This window comes from Dicentrarchus labrax, unplaced genomic scaffold, assembly GCF_905237075.1.
Source record: "Dicentrarchus labrax unplaced genomic scaffold, dlabrax2021, whole genome shotgun sequence".
In the NCBI taxonomy this organism is placed as follows: Eukaryota; Metazoa; Chordata; class Actinopteri; family Moronidae; genus Dicentrarchus; species Dicentrarchus labrax.
Genome location: NW_026136709.1, coordinates 7,412,435 through 7,434,767, shown reverse-complemented (window position 1 = coordinate 7,434,767; position 22,333 = coordinate 7,412,435). Strand labels below are relative to the sequence as shown.

At 39.1% G+C, this 22,333-nt stretch overlaps 1 protein-coding gene across 1 annotated transcript; it reads left to right on the top strand.

The window, feature by feature from the left end:
- The first annotated feature begins 1,240 nt into the window (after window positions 1-1,240).
- olfm3a (olfactomedin 3a) lies at window positions 1,241-21,661 on the top strand. The gene is made up of 6 exons (XM_051411228.1): window positions 1,241-1,599; window positions 16,633-16,776; window positions 17,213-17,368; window positions 18,630-18,849; window positions 19,942-20,048; window positions 20,363-21,661. The coding sequence occupies exons 1-6, from the start codon at window positions 1,480-1,482 to the stop codon at window positions 21,038-21,040; spliced, it is 1,425 nt and encodes a 474-aa protein (XP_051267188.1). The 5' UTR covers window positions 1,241-1,479; the 3' UTR covers window positions 21,041-21,661.
- Window positions 21,662-22,333: the final 672 nt, after the last annotated feature.

Genomic DNA, 22,333 nt, shown 5'->3' with positions numbered 1-22,333 from the left:
ATAAAGCTAAAGTACTGACCTTTCACTGAGAGTGCTTTGCATTTTGAATGACATGTCACTGAATATACAGAGCTACAGTACAGGCAATAAGTGAGAAATGTTATAATGAACAACAACAACAATGAATAAACTGTTATAATCTTAGCTGTGGCATCTTGAAGACAGAGACGATGCAAATTAAAACAAAAACCAAAGTGTGGAGAAAATTCATAAGAACACAGAAAAGGAGAGGAGGATGTAGACTGTGTGGAAAGATTCTTCTTCACAGCACTAGATGAGAACCCTCAGAGCAAAGTGTCACACAGCTGATGACCAGATTATCAAGACTGACTACAACTGCCAGCACTGCATCTCATGGCAATGTGCCGCTGCTTTTCTGGAGGCAGCCTCGTCACACTAGCTTGCACTGGCATCTCATCTCCCCACTGCTGCTCCACTGGTGAATAGATGTCATCTCAAGCATGAGGTATTCATAAAACTATATGACGGTAAGCACAGGTGTGTGCAGAACCCATCGGTCGACCTTGTAAATAAAGACCTCCCAGCTCCAGCTCTGAACGAGAGTTATAAACACCCTTTTCAGTGATGTTTTTTTTGTTGCTGAAGCCTCTTTACTGTCTAGTTTTGATCCTGATTTCCTTGACGGTTAGTTTAATGGCAACATAAAGTGTGAAAGTGGTGTGTAAACTGTGAGATGCAGAGCTCGTTTACATCCCTGAACTACACCTACTCTAAATCTCCAGCACGATGCCATTGCAACATGAATGTTGACAGACATTTTTAAGTGTGTGAGGACCAATCTTACTGGTTGACATTGGGGCAGCGATAGAGGCGAATCATTTGTGCGAATGTGAGCTAATATTTGTCCATGGATACACATTAAAAGAAGGGACTGATATTCTTTGTTTTGATGTGATTTTGCCCATTAGTTTTTATAGCCTAGTACAAGGCTGTTGCTTTTCTAAACCATCATTACCATCCATGTTCAGCTGTTCGAGTGGAAAGAGTCAGATTACACACACTAGATTTTGTCAGCATCCAGAGTGCTGAGTGAAAGTAGGTGTGGGCACTGAAATCAACAAGCATTTTTCTTTCTTCTCTTCCCTTTGTAAAACAAATGAATAAAATCTGACGGTGAACATGAAGGTCATCAAACTTCTGATAACCAGGATGGCACTAACAAGGTAGACAGATGAACAGATAGACAGACAGATAGCCTAGATAACCCCCTACACCCATCAAGTGATGTCACATCCTTGGTGCGCCTCCCCTGCAGTCTGCTGAAACTGAAACATTTGAATATTTCCCCCCTCGCTCAAAACTTTTTTCTTCGGTCGGCACTGCCTTCTTCAGTCGGAGCACCGGGGAGCGGTGGGCGTGATGCCGTTGAACGTGTGGTCGCTGTGCCGCCGTCGGAGCGCTCTCTCTGCGGCTCGACAGCAGTGAACGCGCTGAGGTGAACAACAGTACAGGAGCTCTATGTTAAAGGACTGCACCTTGGAGAAAAGTGGATGCCCGGAGCCCGTAAGCATGCGGGTCCTGTTGAGCGTTCTGTACCCCGTCCTCTCCCTCACCATCTTCGGATTATATCCCTCTATGGTGAGTTTCTTATTTCATCTCCTTTTTCTAATTCACTTGCTCCATAGCAGATAGGTTGCTATAATTATTGCTCACATTTAACGGCTATGTTTTATTCGGGTTTGAGGAAATACTGCATACTAGTTTCTCTACAGTACCCCTCGCCCCGATACGTGACAGTTTGTTTTATGGAGGCAGTCATGCCAAACTTCCTTCAAAAGTCCTGCAATTTAATGTCGCCTTATTTCCCACCAGTAAGGTAAACCTGGTTAGATTAGATTTAAGGAGCTTCACAAATTGACAGGAAGCACTACACTTCGGTGTGTGTTTAATTTGCCTAGCTGCACTTATTTCCATAATAATTCTTTTAAACTATGAATAATCAGTATGCCCTCCACAAAGGTGGGCTGAAACAAGTAGTATGAATCAATTATGAAACTTCTGTCTTATTTAAAATGCAGCGCTAGTTAGTAGATTATGTGTATGACGAATTTACACACAGATTATATTGATTCATGTGAAGGTGTTGGAGTGAGGTTTTTTTTTTCCGATAAGCAAGGAAACATTAAACTGCCACATTTTTAAGGCAGATTTGCGCACCATATTTTCTAAGACAAAATGTACTGTATCAGTCATACAATGAGAACAATATTGAATCAGCGTCTTACTTCCCTGAATATGTAACCTCTATAATTGTATGTGCCAGGATCGTATTTATGCTGAAACACATTATTTCTTTGTGACTAATTACTTATTATTCGCCCATCTCGCCCACTTGTGGATCTTCTTCTGTTTGTAAGCTAAATGGCTTCTAATGCAATTGTGAGAGCAAGTACATTAGAGGACACAAGCATTTCAGCATAGGCTATTGATTGTTTTCTGTGTACATTACATGGTGACGCTTAAGACCTAAAGATGCTTCCATTTGTGCCATATATAACCTAGACAGTAGTTCAGCAGGAGAATGGCCCTGTGACATAACCTCTTCGTCCATCACCAAGGACTGTCACTCTTCTGTCTTAATGGCTCCGTTTCTGCCAGTATTTGGTTTATCTTTGTGCCTAACCTTAAGCAAATTTGAGGTAAATGGAATGGCACAGGCAGTTTTGTACTAAGGGAAAGATGACAACTCAAAGTCTCTAATGATTAATGGATAAATCAATGTGTTGCTCAGGGTCTTCTGGTGGTCGGCTGTAGAGCTGTCCACTCTCTGGCGGTGCTGAAACTTGACTGCTCGAGCTCCCTGGATCTGCAGCCACCCACAGAAAAGGGGAAAACATTATCCATCATTTCATGTGCAGTTACCTTTCTAGCGCATAATGATGCTGACGAGAGTACACTCAATGGCAGGTAGTGCTTTATTCAGAGGGTTGAGATCCTTGATCATCTCCTAGTCGTGAAACAATTAGACAATTAATCAGTTAGTCCGTAGACAGAAAATGAATTGATGGATTTAGTTAAGCAGTTCATTCTTCATGTCATTTATCATGTTGAAATACCAAATGTCTCCTATTTACAACACAGCTCCTGAGGACATGCTGCTTTTTCTGTTTCATATTATTTCAAATGCCTTTGTTTTGTCACTGGTGGTTATACAGAAAAGAAATGTGATGCTTTCAGTTTTGTAATTGTTTAACACCTTATACTGTAGGTTCAATCGCATCCCTTTGCATCCCTGGTCTATAGGTTTTTGTTATTGCGTTAACAGAGAGCTCTACTGTGTCGTTCTCTTTATGTTTTTGAAATCTGCACTGTTACCTCTGGTTACCTCTGATGACTATCATTCAGCTCAGCTTCTATCTTTCATCTGTTTGTGATTAAATCAATGAGTACGCCACTGCCATTGAGGAATATGAGATATTGCTGGAGCAAGAGCTGCATGCAAATTGCTAGCACAGCCCAAAAGGCCTCTGTGCTTCAGTGTTTAAAAATGATCTGGAAAGGCAAACCTTTTATGGTATTACACTAAGCTGGAAATTATTAAGCTGTCACTCACAGGCTGTCAGACCTTGTACACAAGGCTTTGTTCATCTTAGTAAGGGGTGGCAGCCTCTACCTCTTGGCAATTAAGTTTATGTGTTAGTGCTGCCTTTTGTTTGTTTTTTCCATGCAGATTTAGTTTAGCAACTTTAAAATGATCTATTTCAACCTAGATCTATTCTGGATGAGGTGGCTAAAGCTAGGGCTAATGGTATGGATTTCCCTTTGTCGTGGTGTGGCATCCTGTTAGGCAGATTTTACCTCAGCAGTGTACACAATGGATCCCTAAGGAGCTTTCGTGAGAAAATGAAATATTTGCATAGTGTAGTTTTCCCTTATGGTCTGTGCCAGCCGGGTAATTACACAGTGGCTGCTAACGGCACTGTGTTACTCTCATCATGATCAAAATGATGACTGGAATTTGTGTTTTATGATTAAGTATTATATGCTGCACCTGCAGGACATATCGATTGGAGGAGAAAGAGAGACTTAATAGACTTCAGGAGTCTGACGTCAGACCGGTGCCAAAATTCAATTGCCCACTTAAAATTCAAAAGACATATCTTTCCTTAGTTGTCACAGCTAATGGCTGTAATTTTGTCAAAAAAAAAATCCATTTTGAGATTTTAGGTTGAATCACATTGATTTTACTTAAGTTATATTTCATGTTTTTTCAACATTGTCTTTCAATATAACCCCATTTTATGATCTGCTAATGCCAGTATTAAACAGGCTGTTTTTCCATGTGAGTAGCTCCAGTTTCCCCAGCTGCAGCATCTCATTCTAGCAGCATTTGAAATCCAGTTGTAGTTACTAGCAGTCATGACTTAACTGAATGTGTTTTTTAAAGATCAAGATCAAATGAGCTGTAGATAGAGGGACTATGTAGTTTTTTCTGAGGACATGGCCTTTGTGCAAATAGTGCCATGTGTTTCCCTGAGATATAATCAGTTCAGTAACAGCACACAGGTGCAAACTATTGTGCCTTTCTTAGAGTACATTATGAACTTTGTACATGGTTGCACTGAAAAAAAATTGCACAATGTGTGAATAATGTGGATGTTTATGAGCAGCTTCTCTTGGGGATTTAGTTACAACACCAGTGGGATAAAGCTTTGTGTGGGCACTTGCCCTCTGTGTTAGCCACTGTGAGTAGGTGGCTGCATGAGTAGGTGGCAGGCAAGCATACACACCCACATGCAGTCACACTCACACACAAAATCTAATCCACTTGTAATGTAAATTAAAGTTTTGCCAATTTATTGAGTTCTAGTTTTCAGCCTCAGCTTCTGTTGACGGGTTTCAGGTTTTCATGTATGATCTAAACCTTGATCACACATGGAAAATGTGATCATACCTGCATAGATTGGGGGAAATCCTGCAGAGCGAGATGTTACATACTGTCACTGATATGACATCCTGTTGATCATTAATCATAGGAAGCATAGAAAGGCATTCTTTGAAATTACTGTGCATTGTAGAGCTGAATGGGGTCGTCTGCCAGGAGCTGATGTCATTTCTTGCTTGTTTGAAATCCCTTTTCATTAGCATTTACGTGGATGATACACTTAGGCTTGGTAGGAAAATGTGTCTGTCTGGCACAGATGTCATATTAAAAGATGAGAGATGCTGTAGGGGCACACCTACACATGCACACAACCATTTAGTAACCAGGGGCCAAATTAAAGACGACACCTTCTAACTATGTTCAGTATGTGTCAACACAAACAAAGCAAACAGCTAGCCTCAGGATTGCCAGCAAAGTCATTGCACTGCATGTTTCATGTTTGAAGTAGGGAGGGGGTTGTCAGAGCTGATGGACTGGAAATAAAGAAACTAAGTCCACTGGTGATGGATGTGAACCGTTTATAGCAGCAGCAGGGTAAATACATGGCGCTCTCTGCTCGGACTCAGAGAGATGTAAGACTGCGTGAGCCTGTGTGAGGTTATAATGAGTTTTCTGTCACTTTATTTGAATACGGGCTTTAGGATGTGTCAGTTGTTAGGTATGTGGGGCAGGCACATTTTGTGAATAATTCAGTTGAGCTTATGTTTGTCAGGCAAATGAATTCATCCTGTTGATTAGTAATAAGGCGTCTAAGTACCGACAGTGACAGATAACCACCAGTTGCCTCTGAACATTTTTATGTTCCTGCATTGTGCTGTTTTACCCTTTTCAGGCTTCTAGTCTTTATTAGACATTCCAAAAAGAGCTACATCAATGGAAATAATATTAATGTATATAATTATGAAATGCTTAAAATCTCTGTGTTTTTATGTGTGATGATTATGACTCTTTAAAGTGACTTTCCCTTGTTTTGTGCTCTTTTTCACTCCTCTGGGTGAATGCATCTTAGTTAATAATAGTCTAAGCATAATTACAGGAGTTGAGACGTGATGTTGAAACTACCAGGGGCATAGTTACGGCCCTCTCCCTCTGTTCCCCTTATGATTACTCTAATTACAGCCCAAGCGGTCTCTGTATCAGACGCATATCACTGGATGAGAGCTGAAAAGCTGGACTTGAGAGGAATGGAAGACATTTGTGGTCTCAATAAATTTATACTGTACTCAATCAACCAGCGAGATGATTATGGGCTATGCTTGTTAGATTCTTACTAGCGAAGATAAAATGTAGTATAACTTATTAAGTAGCTTTAAACAGAGAGGCAGGTTTAGATTGATGATAAAGTGCTAGAGCAGAGTTTAGTTTGAGTTTGATTTGCGTTACCTAATGTTAACAGGTAAAAAACACAGACTTTTTCATGTTTTCAGCTCACTCATTTGAAAATGAGAATCTTATAAAATTGATCTTTATAATGCACTTATTGAGTTCAATTATTTTTTTATTGCTGTGTACAGCTAATTTGTCCTTGTATTTTAAGTATGATACAGAACAATGTAGTGAATATGCCACAGTACACTGGATGCGCTAGTCGTGAATGGAGCTTTTTGACTTGTAACCCCACTAACTAATGAAGTTAGTTAATTCAATTCAATTCAATTCAATTCAATTTTATTATTATATATTATAGCGCCAATTCATAACAGAAGTTATCTCAGGACACTTTTCAAATAGAGCAGGTCTAGACCGAACTCCTTATAACATTCACAGAGACCCAACAGTACCACCATGAGCAAGCACTTGGCGACGGGGGCAAGGAAAAACTGCCTGTTAAAAGGCAGAAACCTAGGACAGATCCTTCGGCTCTAGGTGGGTGGTCGTCTGCCTCGACCAGTTGGGGTGAGAGAGAGAGAGACAGAGAGAGACAGACAGACAGTTGAACAACAACAACAACAGTAGCAACAACTACACTAATAGTAGTGACTGATGATGATGAACATGACAACAGCAACGATGGGGGATAATGAGCAACAAAGGCAACCGTAGCAATAATAATATATATATAATAATAATAATAATAATAACACTAATATTAGTGATATTAGCAATGGCAGTCAAGCAGGACCATGGTAGGTATTAATGATATGTACCTTGGCTTTGGAAGTTAATGCTTAAGCTTAAGTTATTATTGGAGGTAGTAAGATACTAAACTGTGCATTGTAACAATTGCAGCCTATGTTAGAGCTTATAAACACACTATTTTATCCACTCCTTACACTTTCACTCTCCTTACTAGAAATAAAGACACCTGCCTCTCACTCTTTAAATGTCAAGTATCACACTTACCACAGCCCCGCGCACACTGCTTCAACATTTGGAGAAATCCAAAGCTTGGCAGGCCTGCTGTGCCTAGTTACGGTTACTAAGCTATGATTGGAAGATCACTGTTCAGGGGAGCCAATTGTTGATTTCAAGTATAGTTACTATACAATAGAGGTCAACACCATACTATAATGTTAATAGCAAACGTCAGGTTTTGGTATAAGTTCTTCCGAATCAAAGAAGTGCTTCTTTCTCAAAGGTTTCTTCATCAGCAGTAGCCTCAGACAACATGAAAGAGTCCACAAATTAGTTTTGCAGTTAACTACTGTATATTTACAATGCATGCCCATATATCCTTTTATTTAAACCAACAAGGCACATTCTCTCGAAGTTGCTGAAAGGCATTTTAAATCTGAAAATCCCTATCTGAAGTAAAAGTTTAAAGAAAGTAGTTACAGCAAATAAATTGCAATATTACTTCAAAGAACCTCCTGGAATGCCCTGACCATACTAATGGGATGGAGTTTATAGCAGTACTCTGATGGTGTTAGTTTTAACCAACTAAATCCTATAATTGCAATTATTGTGCATTGCCCTGCTGATTCCAATACGCATACATACTTCGAAGTTTTTGCATTTTTGGCATACTCTTCTGCCTCTACATCAGAATGGAGGCTGAAGTGGAGAGGGTTTTTCCGCAGCTTCAACATCCCAACATACTGACACCACTGCGGAGCATAATTAGAGGGAGAAATTTCAAAGGTTGCTAAAGAGCAAGAAATAATCAGGTGAGCCAACTTTGCTGCAACATTTTGTAAAAATTCTGCTTATTCTGTGACATAAATGTGGCAGGAATGTCCTTTTACCAGATTTCGGAAACTGTTGAGAGTTTCTTATGCAATACTAATGAGTATGCACTTACTTTACAAACACTTACACTGAGAAGCTGCCAATACATGTGCATGTTGATGAAACAGATTTGATTTGGGCATCAATTAAAGAAGGGTTCTCATCCTGGCAGACTTCTCCACTAGAATTATAATCATAATAAGTAAAAAAAATCCAATTACAGGACCTCCTCGGGTAAAACCACTCCCAACAGAGTAATGCTTAAGATGAGGGTGCTTAAAATCTTCCAGTCTTATCATCCTATGTTTTAATTTTGGCAACATTAATTTACCATATTTACTCCAGTAACATTCTGGTGAGAGTGGAGAGTGTTCTCTACGAATAAAAGTGTATTCATTGTAGGTAGAGACATCCTCAACCTGACTTCATTTCAGCATACTGACATATAACCTTACATCAGAGGACTGTAACAGCTGCTTAGTATTCTGTTTGTGTATGCATGTGCCATTCAGTGTGGCCTGGAGCTGTCCACTGGCTTTACTCCACCGATAATGTTGGATGACTGTTTCATTATCATCCTCCACGGTGCTTGTGACTGACATGTCGTCTTGTCCAGTCAGAAAACTCATTGAAGCACTACCTAGAGAAGAAGTACGAGGGTGTGAACAAGATAATGCTGTAGCTCATTCAGAGACTGTCTAGGGCGTCGAGCTCCTGCAGAATTATCTATTCAATCTTCTCTTCGCTGGGGTCAAAAAAGGCAAGAAGGTGGCACGCCTCTAGGAAATTAATCTCCCTGCACGGCTTTCATCACAGTCACATCTGAGAGAAAAGATGGCTTTCTCTTTTGCTGTGTCTTTTTTCCCTCCCTCTTTACCTCCGTCGTATGCAGCATCTCTTTGTCAGTATCTCACTAGACCCTTTTTGGACTCAGGATTATAGCTGCCAGGATTGCTGTTGCTGCTGTGTTTAGGGGTGTTACCATTTGTCATTGCTGTCTTAAATGTCTGCATCAGTCTGGTTACAAAGATGGCTGCACATGCAAGTTCATCTTCCTCTGCCATTAGAGCCAAAATGTTAACTCATTTAAGCAGTATGATCATCAGTTACAGCACTGACATGCGCATTCCACTTCACTTGCCTCCAATACCCTGGTGGGTTTTTGTTTGGACAGGTTGATAGATGACTGGATAGATAGCATCTGTTTAGATCTCTGTCTTGTGGCAGGCAGGACAGCAGCATTGCTGTGATATGAGATTTAGTTTTATTGGCATCTCTGGCACCTGGCTTTGTTTCTAAATGTATTAATGGGACTTTTTTTTATTATTTTAATGTCACAGAATGTTAATTTTAACCTGCTAATACGAGTTTAAAAACAGGTTGCTGTAAAGCAAAGTAGACACATTTTGTCCTGCCCTGTTGTAGCCTGTCTGATAACTGCTATAAACTGCTAAACAAAGCGAGATGTCAGTACAGGGAAAATGACTTAATTGACAATTCAGAAGTTCTGGCATGTCAGGGACACATATATCCAGTAGTAACAAAGGGTAAAGGTATGTGTGATAGTGATAGACTCACCTTATACCTCCATTCGTCTGTTATGACCTGAAAACTGTTGGGATGAAGGTGTCACTTGAGACATTGCCAGCTGAGAGGAAACTTATACAGCCCCAATTTGATATGTTACTCTCCAGTGACAAAACAATGATAATGGCTTCGTATTAGACTATTTGTGTCCATTTGTTGCCTCTCTGCGGCTCCACCTGATGCGCTGAGGGAGTTACCCTTTTGTGCTATTTATCCAGACTGTATTTATAACAGATTGATTTCTGCCACGCCACTGACAATCTTTTAATTTTTTTACGCCAGCTTCTCACCTGTGGTATCTCTCTGTGGAGTGCCTCACATTGCTAGACTCATACTGCTGCAGCTTAGCAAATGGAATCAGCCATCATGAGACTGGCAAAAGAAATTAGATCAAGAGACCAGGGGTACACTCAGCAGGGTGGAGATTCATTTATAGTGCAGACAGTCAGCTACAGTATATGGACTTTGAATCGAGTGGCTAAAACAGATCCACTTAGACGAGTGCTATGATTTAAAAAAAAAAGTCAAAATATCTGGTGTAGAAAATCTTAAAAGAAAGTCGCAGAATGCTCACAGAATAAAACCCACTAATTTATCTGTTAATTTAATTGTCAACAACACTGAGAGAAAAGAAATGCAGGGCAAAATGACCCAAACAGGCCCAAACAAGATTCCTTTAATTGGAATTGAATAATATGCATGAAAAAGTAAAGCAACACAACCTAATATTCCTGTCTTCTGAACAGTGTTTTTCAGAACTGTAATCGTAAATTGCTCACAGACACGGGTGAGGGCACAGGAAGTGATTTGGATCTGATGACAGCGGCTAACTCCCCCTGACATCATTTACTAACTCAACCTTAACCATATTACCCATATTAACCTATCCGTTCACTTTCACTCCCTCATCAACCCCCTATCTCTTTCCCTCAATCACACAAAAAGGTTGATGAGGACAAAGATAATTGTAAGTGTGTAGTAGCCACAGTAAAATACATGTTGATGACAGAATAACAAACAGAAATGGGATTCAATTAGGTGTGTAATTGGCAGGATACCTGTCTGCTGTGAATAGTATGAATCATATCTTCCACGGGGAGAAATTCATTACCATTATTATTTACGCTTCGTGGGTGCGCTGTTGACTTTGATTCATGATTTCTAAAGTCAAGTCTGCCTTTGTACCGCATGCCAGCTGTGAGCAAACAAAGTTGTCCAGCGTAACACAGACGAAGAAAGTCTTACAAACATCATTTTCTTGATAATTAAGAAGAGATTAGGTTTTATCACTTAAACTTAATATTTTTACTACTAAAACTTAAGCAATACTTATGGTAACATGCATATATGTAGGCCTACTATTTCGATTAAATACTTCAACAAATGTATTTATTGACAATAATGGAAGTCTAACAAACAGGAAACTCAACCAGTATTACATTGTAAAATATACACTATATTTTAAGACTTTGGATATTACCACAGGTTTTCCAAATGGTTCCAAAGCAAATTTTTGAAAACAATGGTAAGGGGCTCTTTGTGTGCCGTTCACAGTGTGGCAGGGGCATGAGAAAACACTAGCACTTTTGGTGATTTTGTGGCCAGGTCCTACCATGCACTTCAGGTGGGAACAGAAAGAATGAAATATAATGCATTACAGGAAGGTATGTCGGAGGCTGTGACAATCATGTCCAATCACATTAACTTCTTTCATTCCCTTTAAACATAGCTCTCCCCATCATGACACACTGACAGTTTGGTAATTGTGTGGAGAGTTTCAAATATCCTGCCATGACTCTTAAAGTTAAATTCACATTTCGTCATAGCAATGGTCTAAACAATGACCATGTGCAGGTCAATACCACTGTTGTGCCATAAAGAACATATTTTTTTTTCATGCTAAATATGTTGTTTATTCTGTTTTTATTTATTATGCATAAATGATCCTGAATTTACAGTGCACCACTGGATTGGCAGCACTACACCCTCAACAAAATAACTTCAGTGTGCCCCAGGAAAATGCTAGTTTGCTGGTGCGACACTGAGTTTCGTGCAATGCCCTGACACAAACATAGATCCCTCTATTAGGCTATACTTGTGTACAGCTTAATGTTAGCAGGCTAAGGTCAGCAAACATGCTCACAACGACAGTGCTAACATGCTGATGTTTAGCAGGTTTAGACAAAATTTAATTACAATCCACCCCATGGTTTTTGGGGCATTTACTTAAAACCACAAATGTCAACTTCATAGTGGTGCCAGAGGAAAAATCAGGGATCACCAAAGTCATTGAGCTACAACGTCTGGGAACCATAACTGTCCGTACAAAATGTTTGGCCTATCCATCAAGTAAATGCCACGTTGCTTGTGTGGTTATAAAACCTTTGTTCCAATGTGACTACAACCAGCCACAACAGAGGCAGCCGGTATACTAGCCAATAAATGTTACTACAGGTTTTAAAAAGCCCCTAATAAAAAGGCAGACTTTTAGCAATATTAGGATAAGCCAAGCATTTACAGTAAACTAGTACATATATATAATACATATAATACAAAACAATAGAACACAAAACAATAAACTTGTAGTTGACCACAAATTAATAATCCATAAAATGTAGCATTTCATGTTACGTTAAGTTAAAAATACCTCCCTTTCTTGTCATCTGGATATACTTTGTTGGCCAGATGAGATACATTCATAATATACAGTACTGTAAGTGTCAATCTTGGCTTCAGTGAATCATGAAATGTTTGAGGGCTGATTCCCAGTTCAATCAGATCGCCTCATAAAAGTCCAACCTTAATAGGCACTAGAAGTGAGACTGACCTTGTGTGCAGCAATAAAAGTAATGAAGTCATGATCATTCATTATTAGTGGCTACTGGCCCTTCTGATAATCTTTGAGTCAGTAAGTTATATTCGATCATTCAACAATAGGAGTCTATTTTTCAAATAACAGACCATTGTTAGATAACCCTGTGGGATGTTGAGTGGATATCATAACATGAATTGCACAAGATGACAAGATGATGGTTTCTACTGAGATTATAGGGTTACATTTTTGGTGAGACTATCAAAGAGATGTAGAGGCAATGCCATTGTAACTCTACAGGCCATAATTTGTGATATTGTTGTATCATACTATGTTATATAGTAAGGTGTTACTATTATTGTGTTATGTGTTTGTTTCTAGAATGTAGAGCACATAATAATGTCATCCTAAAAGAGTCCTATGACATGCTGGAAGTGAGATTTAAAGTCAACAGCCTAATTCAATGTAAACAGAAACTCTTTACTATTAATACAATTGATGTGTTTTTGTTTGTTTTGCAGGGCTTACTTTTTATTTGCATTGCATGAAACTGTATTTTACAAGTCATGTGGGAAGTCAACAACTGCTAGCCAATGTATTTTCTTGGAGTGATTTAATGCTTGTAAAGATAGTCACAGGATCAGTTGTATCTGTCTTAGCATAGGTAATATCTCAGGTAGACTTTTAGAAAGGGTTAATACATAATAGTGCTGATTGAGAATGTTTTTTAAATTCAGGTGAAACATAGAAACAAGTGGCCTCAGCACTATAGGCTCCCTTTTTTGATAAAACATGGAGGAGTGATACATTTTGCTGTTGTTTGACTGTAAATATATTGCATACTGGCACAAAATGTTGTCTGTTGGCAACTTTACTCAAAAAATATTGATGACTACTGTATAGCAGCCTTCAAAAAGCCATTAGTCAAACCCTGGCAAAGAAAGATCAAGAATAAGAACTACAGACGAAACATGAATGTGTCTTGGCAACCTGTTATGTTTTTTGTGTGCAGTACATATTGCATGTAACCACTCATGCGTGTGTGTGTGTGTGTGTGTGTGTGTGTGTGTGTGTGTGTGTGTAGGTGTGTGTGTGTGTGTGTGTGTGTGTGTGTGTGTGTGTGTGTGTGTGTGTGTGTGTGTGTGTGTGTGTGTGTGTGTGTGTGTGTGTGTGTGTGTGTGAGTGTGTTTGTGTGTGTGAGGCTTGTACAGAGAGTAAAACTCGGCTGGGCAGCTGGGGAGAGCTTTGAGCTGCTGGATGCTGTTTTGTGAGGATGATTAATGACTGGACTTTGGTGCGCAACTCTGTGAAACCATTGTAGCCTTGAAGCCTGATCTTCTTCTATCTAACGTAATGAGAGATAGAAAACATTGAAAAATTAGTCCCCGCCTCATCAACAACAGTTTCATAAGTAAATTACAGTTCTATTAAAATGCACAAGGTAATACAGGTTGTTCCTTATGTATGATGCGGTTATAGTTTGGCCTAATCAAATGAGTCATGTCTGCCAGTGCTTGTATAGAACCACCCTCTTATGTCCGTGCTGTCATGCATTAATAAGTGATTTTTAATTAATAGGTAAAAATCAGTGAGATGGATTGTACTGCCAGTGCTATCTATCAGACTAACCCTTCATCTTCTGTTTTCCTTCATTTTCTCCTCAGTACACGTTGGTGCCCTCCCTGTTTATCCCTAACCTCATCTCATCATCTTATGCTTGCTGTCTTTGCACTTCTCTGTAGTGATATATCTGCGTGCATGCCTGCTCTTCTACCTCTGTCTCTTTCCCGCTAATTGACAGTCAAGTCCTCTTTCCCGTTCTTTGTCAGCATTGTCCTCTTTTCTTTGTTTATTTTTTCAGCTACTGTCTACCTGCAGTACATAACCACCTCTTCAACTCTTCTGTTTGTTCATAAACCCCCCGCCTCTTCCAAATTTACCTCCTTTTCTTCTGATATGTCATTCATATTATAGTGGATGACAAGGTTTACAGTAGAGTCCTTGGTAGCAAAGTGCATGAATATTTATATGAATACAAAAGTGTCTTCAGGCTTCTTTGTCTGTTTTTTGCTTGATTGAAGTGTCAGCTAAATCTCTCTAATGTAAGACTGCAAGAGTAAGAGTGCATGGCCACAGGTTCTATGAATAATTGAGAAAAAGTGCTTAAAGTTACTCAAAGTTCCTGTTTACTTTTCAGAGTTCTACAAACACTTTATTTTCTATTCTGATAATTTACTCCGACCCATGTGGTTAAGAAAAATAATGTGCTCCACACAGGGTAATTGACTAAACCCAGCGATTGTCCAATCAGGGCTTAGCAACCGTAACTAGGCACGGCAGGCCTGCCAAGCTTAGGATTTCTCCACAAGCTGAAGTGGTGTGTGCACAGGGATTTATTAAGTGAAATACTATAAAGAGTTTGGAGGGTACTGTCTGTGTTTTAGTCTTTCCAAAACCAAAAACACAAGACCAATAGTCTGAGGAGGTCTTTGTGGTCTAACGTATGCTGCAGTTTGGCTTACTAGGTGGTAACCCAGCGTTAACATCACTTCGAAACCCAAGGAACATTTCATACTCTTTGGAGTTACAAGTTATATTAAAAATAAGCTTGGTAGATGACAACACATTCACTAGTCCAAGCTATGACTACAACTTATAAAGCATAACAAATCTCTGCTTGCTTGTCCAAGTAAACTGAACATCTAATCAGGATTTTACTGGAATAAGGTCCAATCTTACATTTTTCTTATACTTGTAATACTAGGGTATACAAGCTTTACACTGCAATAAAAGAACAATGCTGTTTCTTTATTTTCCTTGCTTCTACACAGATCGTCAGCTGGTGAGGATGCTGACTTTTAACCTTGGACATGTAGCTTTAGCCTCAGTCTTTGAGCATGATGTAATTTTTCAGTGCATATTTATGACAGGGTTTACGGGGTTATTAGCTACAGTTGGCATTTTAAAGTTAGCAAGCTAGAGTGAATAAAATCTGCCAGTTAAAGTTGTTGTTTCAGTGGTCAAAAATCATCAGTTGCTTGGCTATAAATGAGAAGCCTGCTTTTGTCTACCGCTGTTAACTGATTCTTTAAATTACAAAAAAAATTTAGTATCTGCTCCCATTATCACTGTAAACTGCATATGTGACATGGGAGAATGAAAAGCTTGCCATTCATAGCAACAATAACTAAACTGGTTGTGGCTAAGGACAATTATCCTGTTGTGCATGATTTTTAGATTTGTGAATTATACTTTACATTGTCATGCCAGAGAGAATAACTGTGGTTTACAATAGTGAATGAATGAATTCATATATGGGAGTGAGGTACTGTCTGGATCCACATTTAATTTTGAATATGGATAAAGACTTTGAGACAAGACAGTTGTCGATCCTTTCTAACACAGACAGAAGATTTCCCCTACAAGATGCAATGCTGAGCTAACTTTTACAAGTACAGTAGCTATCACCTGTTATAGATCTGCAAACTGAGGAGCAGATAGTCTCCAGGCATTTTAGACTGAAGGCAGCCACATGCCTATAAATTATGTCCATAATCTGTAAGAGAAGGTTTGACTCTTCTCCCCTCTTCCTAAAAAAGTCTTCTTTCTGTACAAGTTAGGTTTCCACTCAACTTTTTGTTAAATCTATTAATATGTGCTTATAAGGAGATTTTGCGGGAATCCAGACGCCCAAATGGTTGTCATAAGGGGATTATCTCAGTAAGTAATATCATGTACTAGTCTGGGGATGGGAGGCTAATTAGTGTGTTTAGTCATAGTGAAAAGCATGCTGTTATCAGTGTTCAGTTTAAAAATATTTTTAAAAAAGGACATTTTGCATACTTTCAGTAGCCACTTCAGAATTTGCACCACAGATGAACAGTCATCCAATTTATGAACCAGTTATTATTATTATATTATTAATGCTGAACTTGTTCATGGTCATTGTTTGATGCAAGGTGTGTACTTGCCTCACACCACTCTTATCACGGACGTTTTCTGCCTAGATTTTTTCAACGTGGACACATCTGTTGCAACATGTTTTTGTTGCTATGCTTACAATTACTTGAGGTTAACAGTTTTCCAAAGAGAACCAGTGACACATAAATATAAAATCAATGACCTTAGATTATATATGTATTTGTCTGTGTACTTGCAGACTATCGGCCCAAAGGAGGGCTGGCAGGTTTACAGCTCGGCCCAGGATGCTGATGGGCGCTGTATCTGCACAGTGGTGGCACCTGAACAGAGCCTCTGCTCCAGAGATGCCAAAAGCAGACAGCTCCGCCAGCTTCTAGAGAAGGTAAGCACATGTAATAAGGGAAAATCTACCACCCAAGTGCAGCATGCACACACAAGCACACACATTCCACTGTTAAAGATGGGAATGACAAAGGAACAAATCTGTACTAGCTTTATTTTTCTTTTGAAGAGTGTAGTACTCCTGATACTAGATGTTTTATCATATGTGTTTAACACAGGTACACTGCTGCAAGGCTTTGCCACGTTTGCTCTTTTTCAGCAATAGCTTGTCACACATTCAGGTACACACACAGGCTCACCAGGGAAAACCCATCAAAGTGCCTTTCAATTAGTTGCAGTGAAAGGAAAGGAGAGAAGGCATCATCTATTCACTTGTCGAGTTAACTATATTATACTATGCTCTGCTATTAAATGTTCGATTTGTGAATGGTAACCATGTTTTACGTGATGATTTATTATGGCTTGTTTTATTCTAGGTGCAGAACATGTCTCAGTCCATCGAGGTGCTGAACCTGCGAACTCAGAGGGATTTCCAATATGTCATGAAGATGGAGAACCAGATGAAGGGCCTGAGGACCAAGTTCAGACAGATTGAGGATGACAGGAAATCCATCATGGCCAGAAACTTCCAGGTGTTGTAGAGCCTCGTTTAATCATAGGCTGGTTTAATCAAATTCAATTCAAGTTCAATGGATCTTTTCTATTTAGTTTTTTATATATTTACCTGAAATGCTTTTATGCAACATTGATTTCACAAATGCCATTTACACCATAAACGTGCTTTCAAGTGTAATTCAACATAGTGTTTTTTAGGCATTTTTTACAGAACGAAAAAAGAGGAGAGTGACTGGCCTGGGTCAGATTCAAACACAGGAAATTCCATTTTATTCAACTAAGATACCTTGCAAGTAAATAAAAATAAGTCAGTCAACTTCACAAAAATACTGTGTTAGTGGTAGTTCCTTACTAATTAGAAAGGGGAAAACGTCTCTCGTTAGAGGCTTACAGGAATAATATGACATTTACATGTATGTCTGTATGGTAAATATAAGGTCACAGCTAGCAGCTGATTGGTTTAAATTCCTTTTCAGTAGGCAGGCCTTTTGTGTGTACATGAAAATAAAGAATATATACACTACAAAATATTCAGAAGCTATGTAATTCAGAAAGCGCTTACATCTTTGGTTCTTTTAAAGGCTGTTTTGCTGCTGCAGTTGCCCAGTGTGGATTGCACTGGACAGCTGGTATGGGAGTAGGAATATATCTGGTGTGGCAAGTTGCAAGACACTGAACGAGTTGGAAAAATAACTGTGGGGAACAACCACTAGCATGACAAGAACATCAGAAATAAATCCATGGTATTTAGAAAAGGTGGACCACCAATATATAAACAAAATATATAATAATAAAATATATAACATTACATGTGTTTTGGGAAATGTTCACCTTTTTAGTTGACCTGGTAAATACATACAGGATAAATATATAGCTTGTCACAAGCTGAAAGTGTTTTAATACGAAATACATGGATGAATGAATCAATGAATGAATGGTTCATTGCTTCATGATTGGCTAATAGTTCCATTAGGTGCCTCATGCAGCACATACAGTATAAGGTCAGTCTGCTTTCTCATGAAGAATAATACTAGCCACTTACTGTCACTTGCACATGGTGACATATTAACATGGAGCACTCAGTTACGTGTATAATTCCTTATCAGTTACCAGTGGTCCAGTCGCAGGCACGTAGGTGTATTCAAATACTTAACATGTACTGAAGCGGGTCTTGCTCTTCAGTCAAACAAACTGTAATTTTATTTGTCCCTGACCACCACACCTATCCAAATTCTTCCACCTCTCTGTTTTCCATTTCTGCTGCTGTCACTTGTGCAGGAGCTTAAGGACAAGATGGACGAGCTGAAGCCGTTGATCCCTGTGCTGGAGCAGTACAAGATGGATGCTGCACTCATCTCCCAGTTCAAGGAGGAAATCAGGAACCTGTCGGCAGTGCTGACAGGAATCCAGGAGGAGCTTGGGGCCTATGACTACGATGAGCTCTATCAGCGAGTTCTGCGACTGGACAGCCGGCTCCGCAGCTGTATGGGCAAACTAAGTAAGTGGTTAATGCATGTGCAAATGTGCAGTGTTTTCTACTGCCTTGTTAGAGAGAGCACTGGCAATGGTATTAGTGAATAGATGGTACTAGCACAAGTGGCATTTCAATAGTATTTACATGATGTCATGAATTGTAAGTGCCGAAGAAAATTATTATATGGGAAGATAGATTACCAAAAAAATAATTGAGTAAAAAATGACTTAATTGTGGTATTGGAGTTTAAGAACACAATCAAGTGTGATCTGTGTCTATTAAAATGCACCTATATAAGGCAACATTTCAGTTTTGCCCTGACATCCCACACCAAAATGTATTTCCTTTAAAAAATGTGTTTAATGGCAATGTGTTTTCACCTCGATCTCATGCCAGTGAAGAACAGAAGCAATTTGTTTCTGTTCTTGTGGACTGTTTGGAGTATTTGGTCCTTCAAACTAAATGTTTCAAAATCTTTTAAAGAGAGCATCTGAAAGTTACATAATTCCTAATTGCCTCATAATGGGCAGAAAAGAGGGCTGTTTGTGGACTTAATATCTACAACCACAGCACTCATGAATTCTACAGGGAAGTCGTTAGGCTACTCATTAGTCCACTGACCATTTATTAAATGTGTTTCCTATACATTTTCTTTACAGTGGCTAAAAATGTAGAAAAAACACTAATACTAGAGTTTTAATGGATGCTAAAGATGGTGGAACTAGGTGCAACTTACATTAGATACACTGCTGCTGCATTGCATTTTATCTTATTGTAATTAAAGACTAACTGTTGTTTGCGAATTGTGCTCAAACCAAAATAATTAACTAGTAACTAAGGATTCTAGCGATACATGATGTTTGTATATACATAGTCTTTAGGTGCATTAAAGGAAATAATATTGGTTAGGCATGAGAAAGCTGAGTTTCCTTTAGCAACAAATAGCAGTTCCACCATTATGTTTCGAGTTAAATAAAGCAGCTCACTGCCAGTGCTATCTTTGTATGCACAGAGGGCACACTCTCTGGTGGCACAGGCATGAAATTGGCTTGAGAAATCTAGTTAGAGACAAAAACCACCACAGCACATCTTATCACTGCATTTCTTTATTAACAGCGTGTGGGAAATTAATGAAAATCACTGGACCTGTTACAATAAAGACATCTGGAACTCGGTTTGGGGCATGGATGACTGATCCCCTAGCATCGACCAGAAACAACAGGGTGAGTTATGAAAGCTGGGGAGTGTTTTCCAAGGGCTGTGTACAGTACAATATTTGTACTGTGTTTTCAGAGTAGACAGAATATCACAACAGCTGAACATGACTTACTGTTACCATGGAGTAGGTTTTAATTTTAGCTATGCTAATATGAAGTAGCAATGTTTCTAGAGGTCAGATCTATGAACCATATTGTTTTTTTATAGAATCATATGAATGATTTAAAGGATATAATTTTATTTTTGATTTTTGATATGTTTATCTGGCTTTGTCAGAGTTGTTTCTAATTACCCATTCTCTCCTTTCTCTCTGATGTAGGTCTGGTATATGGACAGTTACACCAACAGCAAGATTGTACGTGAGTACAAGACAATGGAAGACTTCGTAGCAGGAGTGGTTTCCCGAACCTATAGCCTCCCATTTAAATGGGAGGGAACCAATCACATTGTCTACAATGGATCTCTTTACTACAACAAGTACCAGAGCAACATTATTGTCAAGTACAGCTTTGAGACAGGAAGTGTGCTGGCCCAGCGAGCTTTGGAGTTCGCCGGTTTCCACAACATGTACCCATATACATGGGGGGGATACTCCGACATCGATGTCATGGCTGATGAACTGGGAATGTGGGTTGTGTACGCAACCAATCAAAATGCTGGAAATGTGGTCATCTCCCAGATCGACCCTGACACCCTGCAGGTCCTGAAGACTTGGAACACCGAATACTCCAAAAGGAATGCGGGTGAATCGTTCATGATCTGTGGGACGCTCTATATCACTAACTCTCACCTGTCAGGAGCAAAGGTTTACTACGCTTTCTCTACGAAGACCTCAACTTACGAATACATAGACATTCCTTTCCACAACCAGTACTTTCACATCTCCATGCTTGACTACAACGCCAGAGAGAGGGCACTGTATGCCTGGAATAATGGACATCAGGTAATATTTAATGTCACCCTATTCCATGTCATAAAAACTGATGATGACTCTTAAACATTTTCCAGTCACAACTAAAGCACCATCATTTGTGATACAAGGACCTCCCGAGTAACCATGTTTAGTCTAAAATGGACCATAGTATCTTTACTTGCCACTACTTGAACTTTTCTGACTTGTGGCTCTGGATTCCTGGCTGAGCTAAGCATGGACACCAATGACTTGATACCTTCTTGAAAAACATGTTATACATTTTTTACACTTTTCCTTTGCTGCTGATCAGACTGGTATGCCTTATTTGCTATGTGTCAGGTCTGCTAGCTGAAGACTTTTGATAGCTTTTGCATGGATGTCTACATTTTGTCTGCAGTGATTTCCTATAATGTAGCTGTGTTTTTGTTGCAAATCTGTTTTGCTTACAGTGTTTGCATTATTGTCTATTTAAAACTCTATTTAAAAGTATTTAAACCCTAAAGGCAACCTCTCCTGCATATTTGCTACCATGTATGTAAAGCTATCTGATTATAAAATATAGTAGCCATTCTTTTAAAGATGGGCCTGTAAAATATTGCTGTTAAGTATGTCTCTGTGGAAGAAGAACATTTGTATTTTTTATAAAACAAAACCATAGAACAATATCTGTGCATTTTCATTGAAATTAAAATACTGTACATTTCATTGAAATGGTTTTGGCTGGTAAAATTGATGTTTGCCATAATCTAGCCAAACAATCAGGTCTATGATTCTTGCAGACGCCGGTTCTATCAAAGAAATAAACAGAAGTCATGTCCACAGTTCATGCACGGTATCAACAGGTTATATGCATAATAAAAGTCCCCTTCTTTTTATTTATTAAAATAAGGCCGAAGATAAATAGATATTTCTAACTGATGATGATAATGGTGATGGCAGCATTGTATCTTTCAGAGGGGAAGGGATTTTCTTTCACTCAACATGAGACTTTTTGATGGCTGGAGAGTCATCCTTTGGCATTTCAATCTTCATGAAGTGGCAATGAACTGCTGAAATGATTCACAGTGTTCACTATAATTTCCTTCACCTCACCATCGTGTCTCTATCTTCAATAACAAAGAGATGTTTGCTTTATGGCACCTGATGGTGAGTTCTGAATATGTCACAGTGTGGTCCATCTTTTTTATGCGTAAACAGTCACATTTTCATGCACATATAATCAAACACGCCTGAGGCAAAGTACATTTGTATGCGTACTCATAAACAAACACAGACACGCAGTTGGAGGTGGGCTGTAATCTGTTCATTTCTGCAGCCTCCATCAGCAATCATGGAGAACTGCAACATCAATGACTGACTTCTGACACGACCTACAAT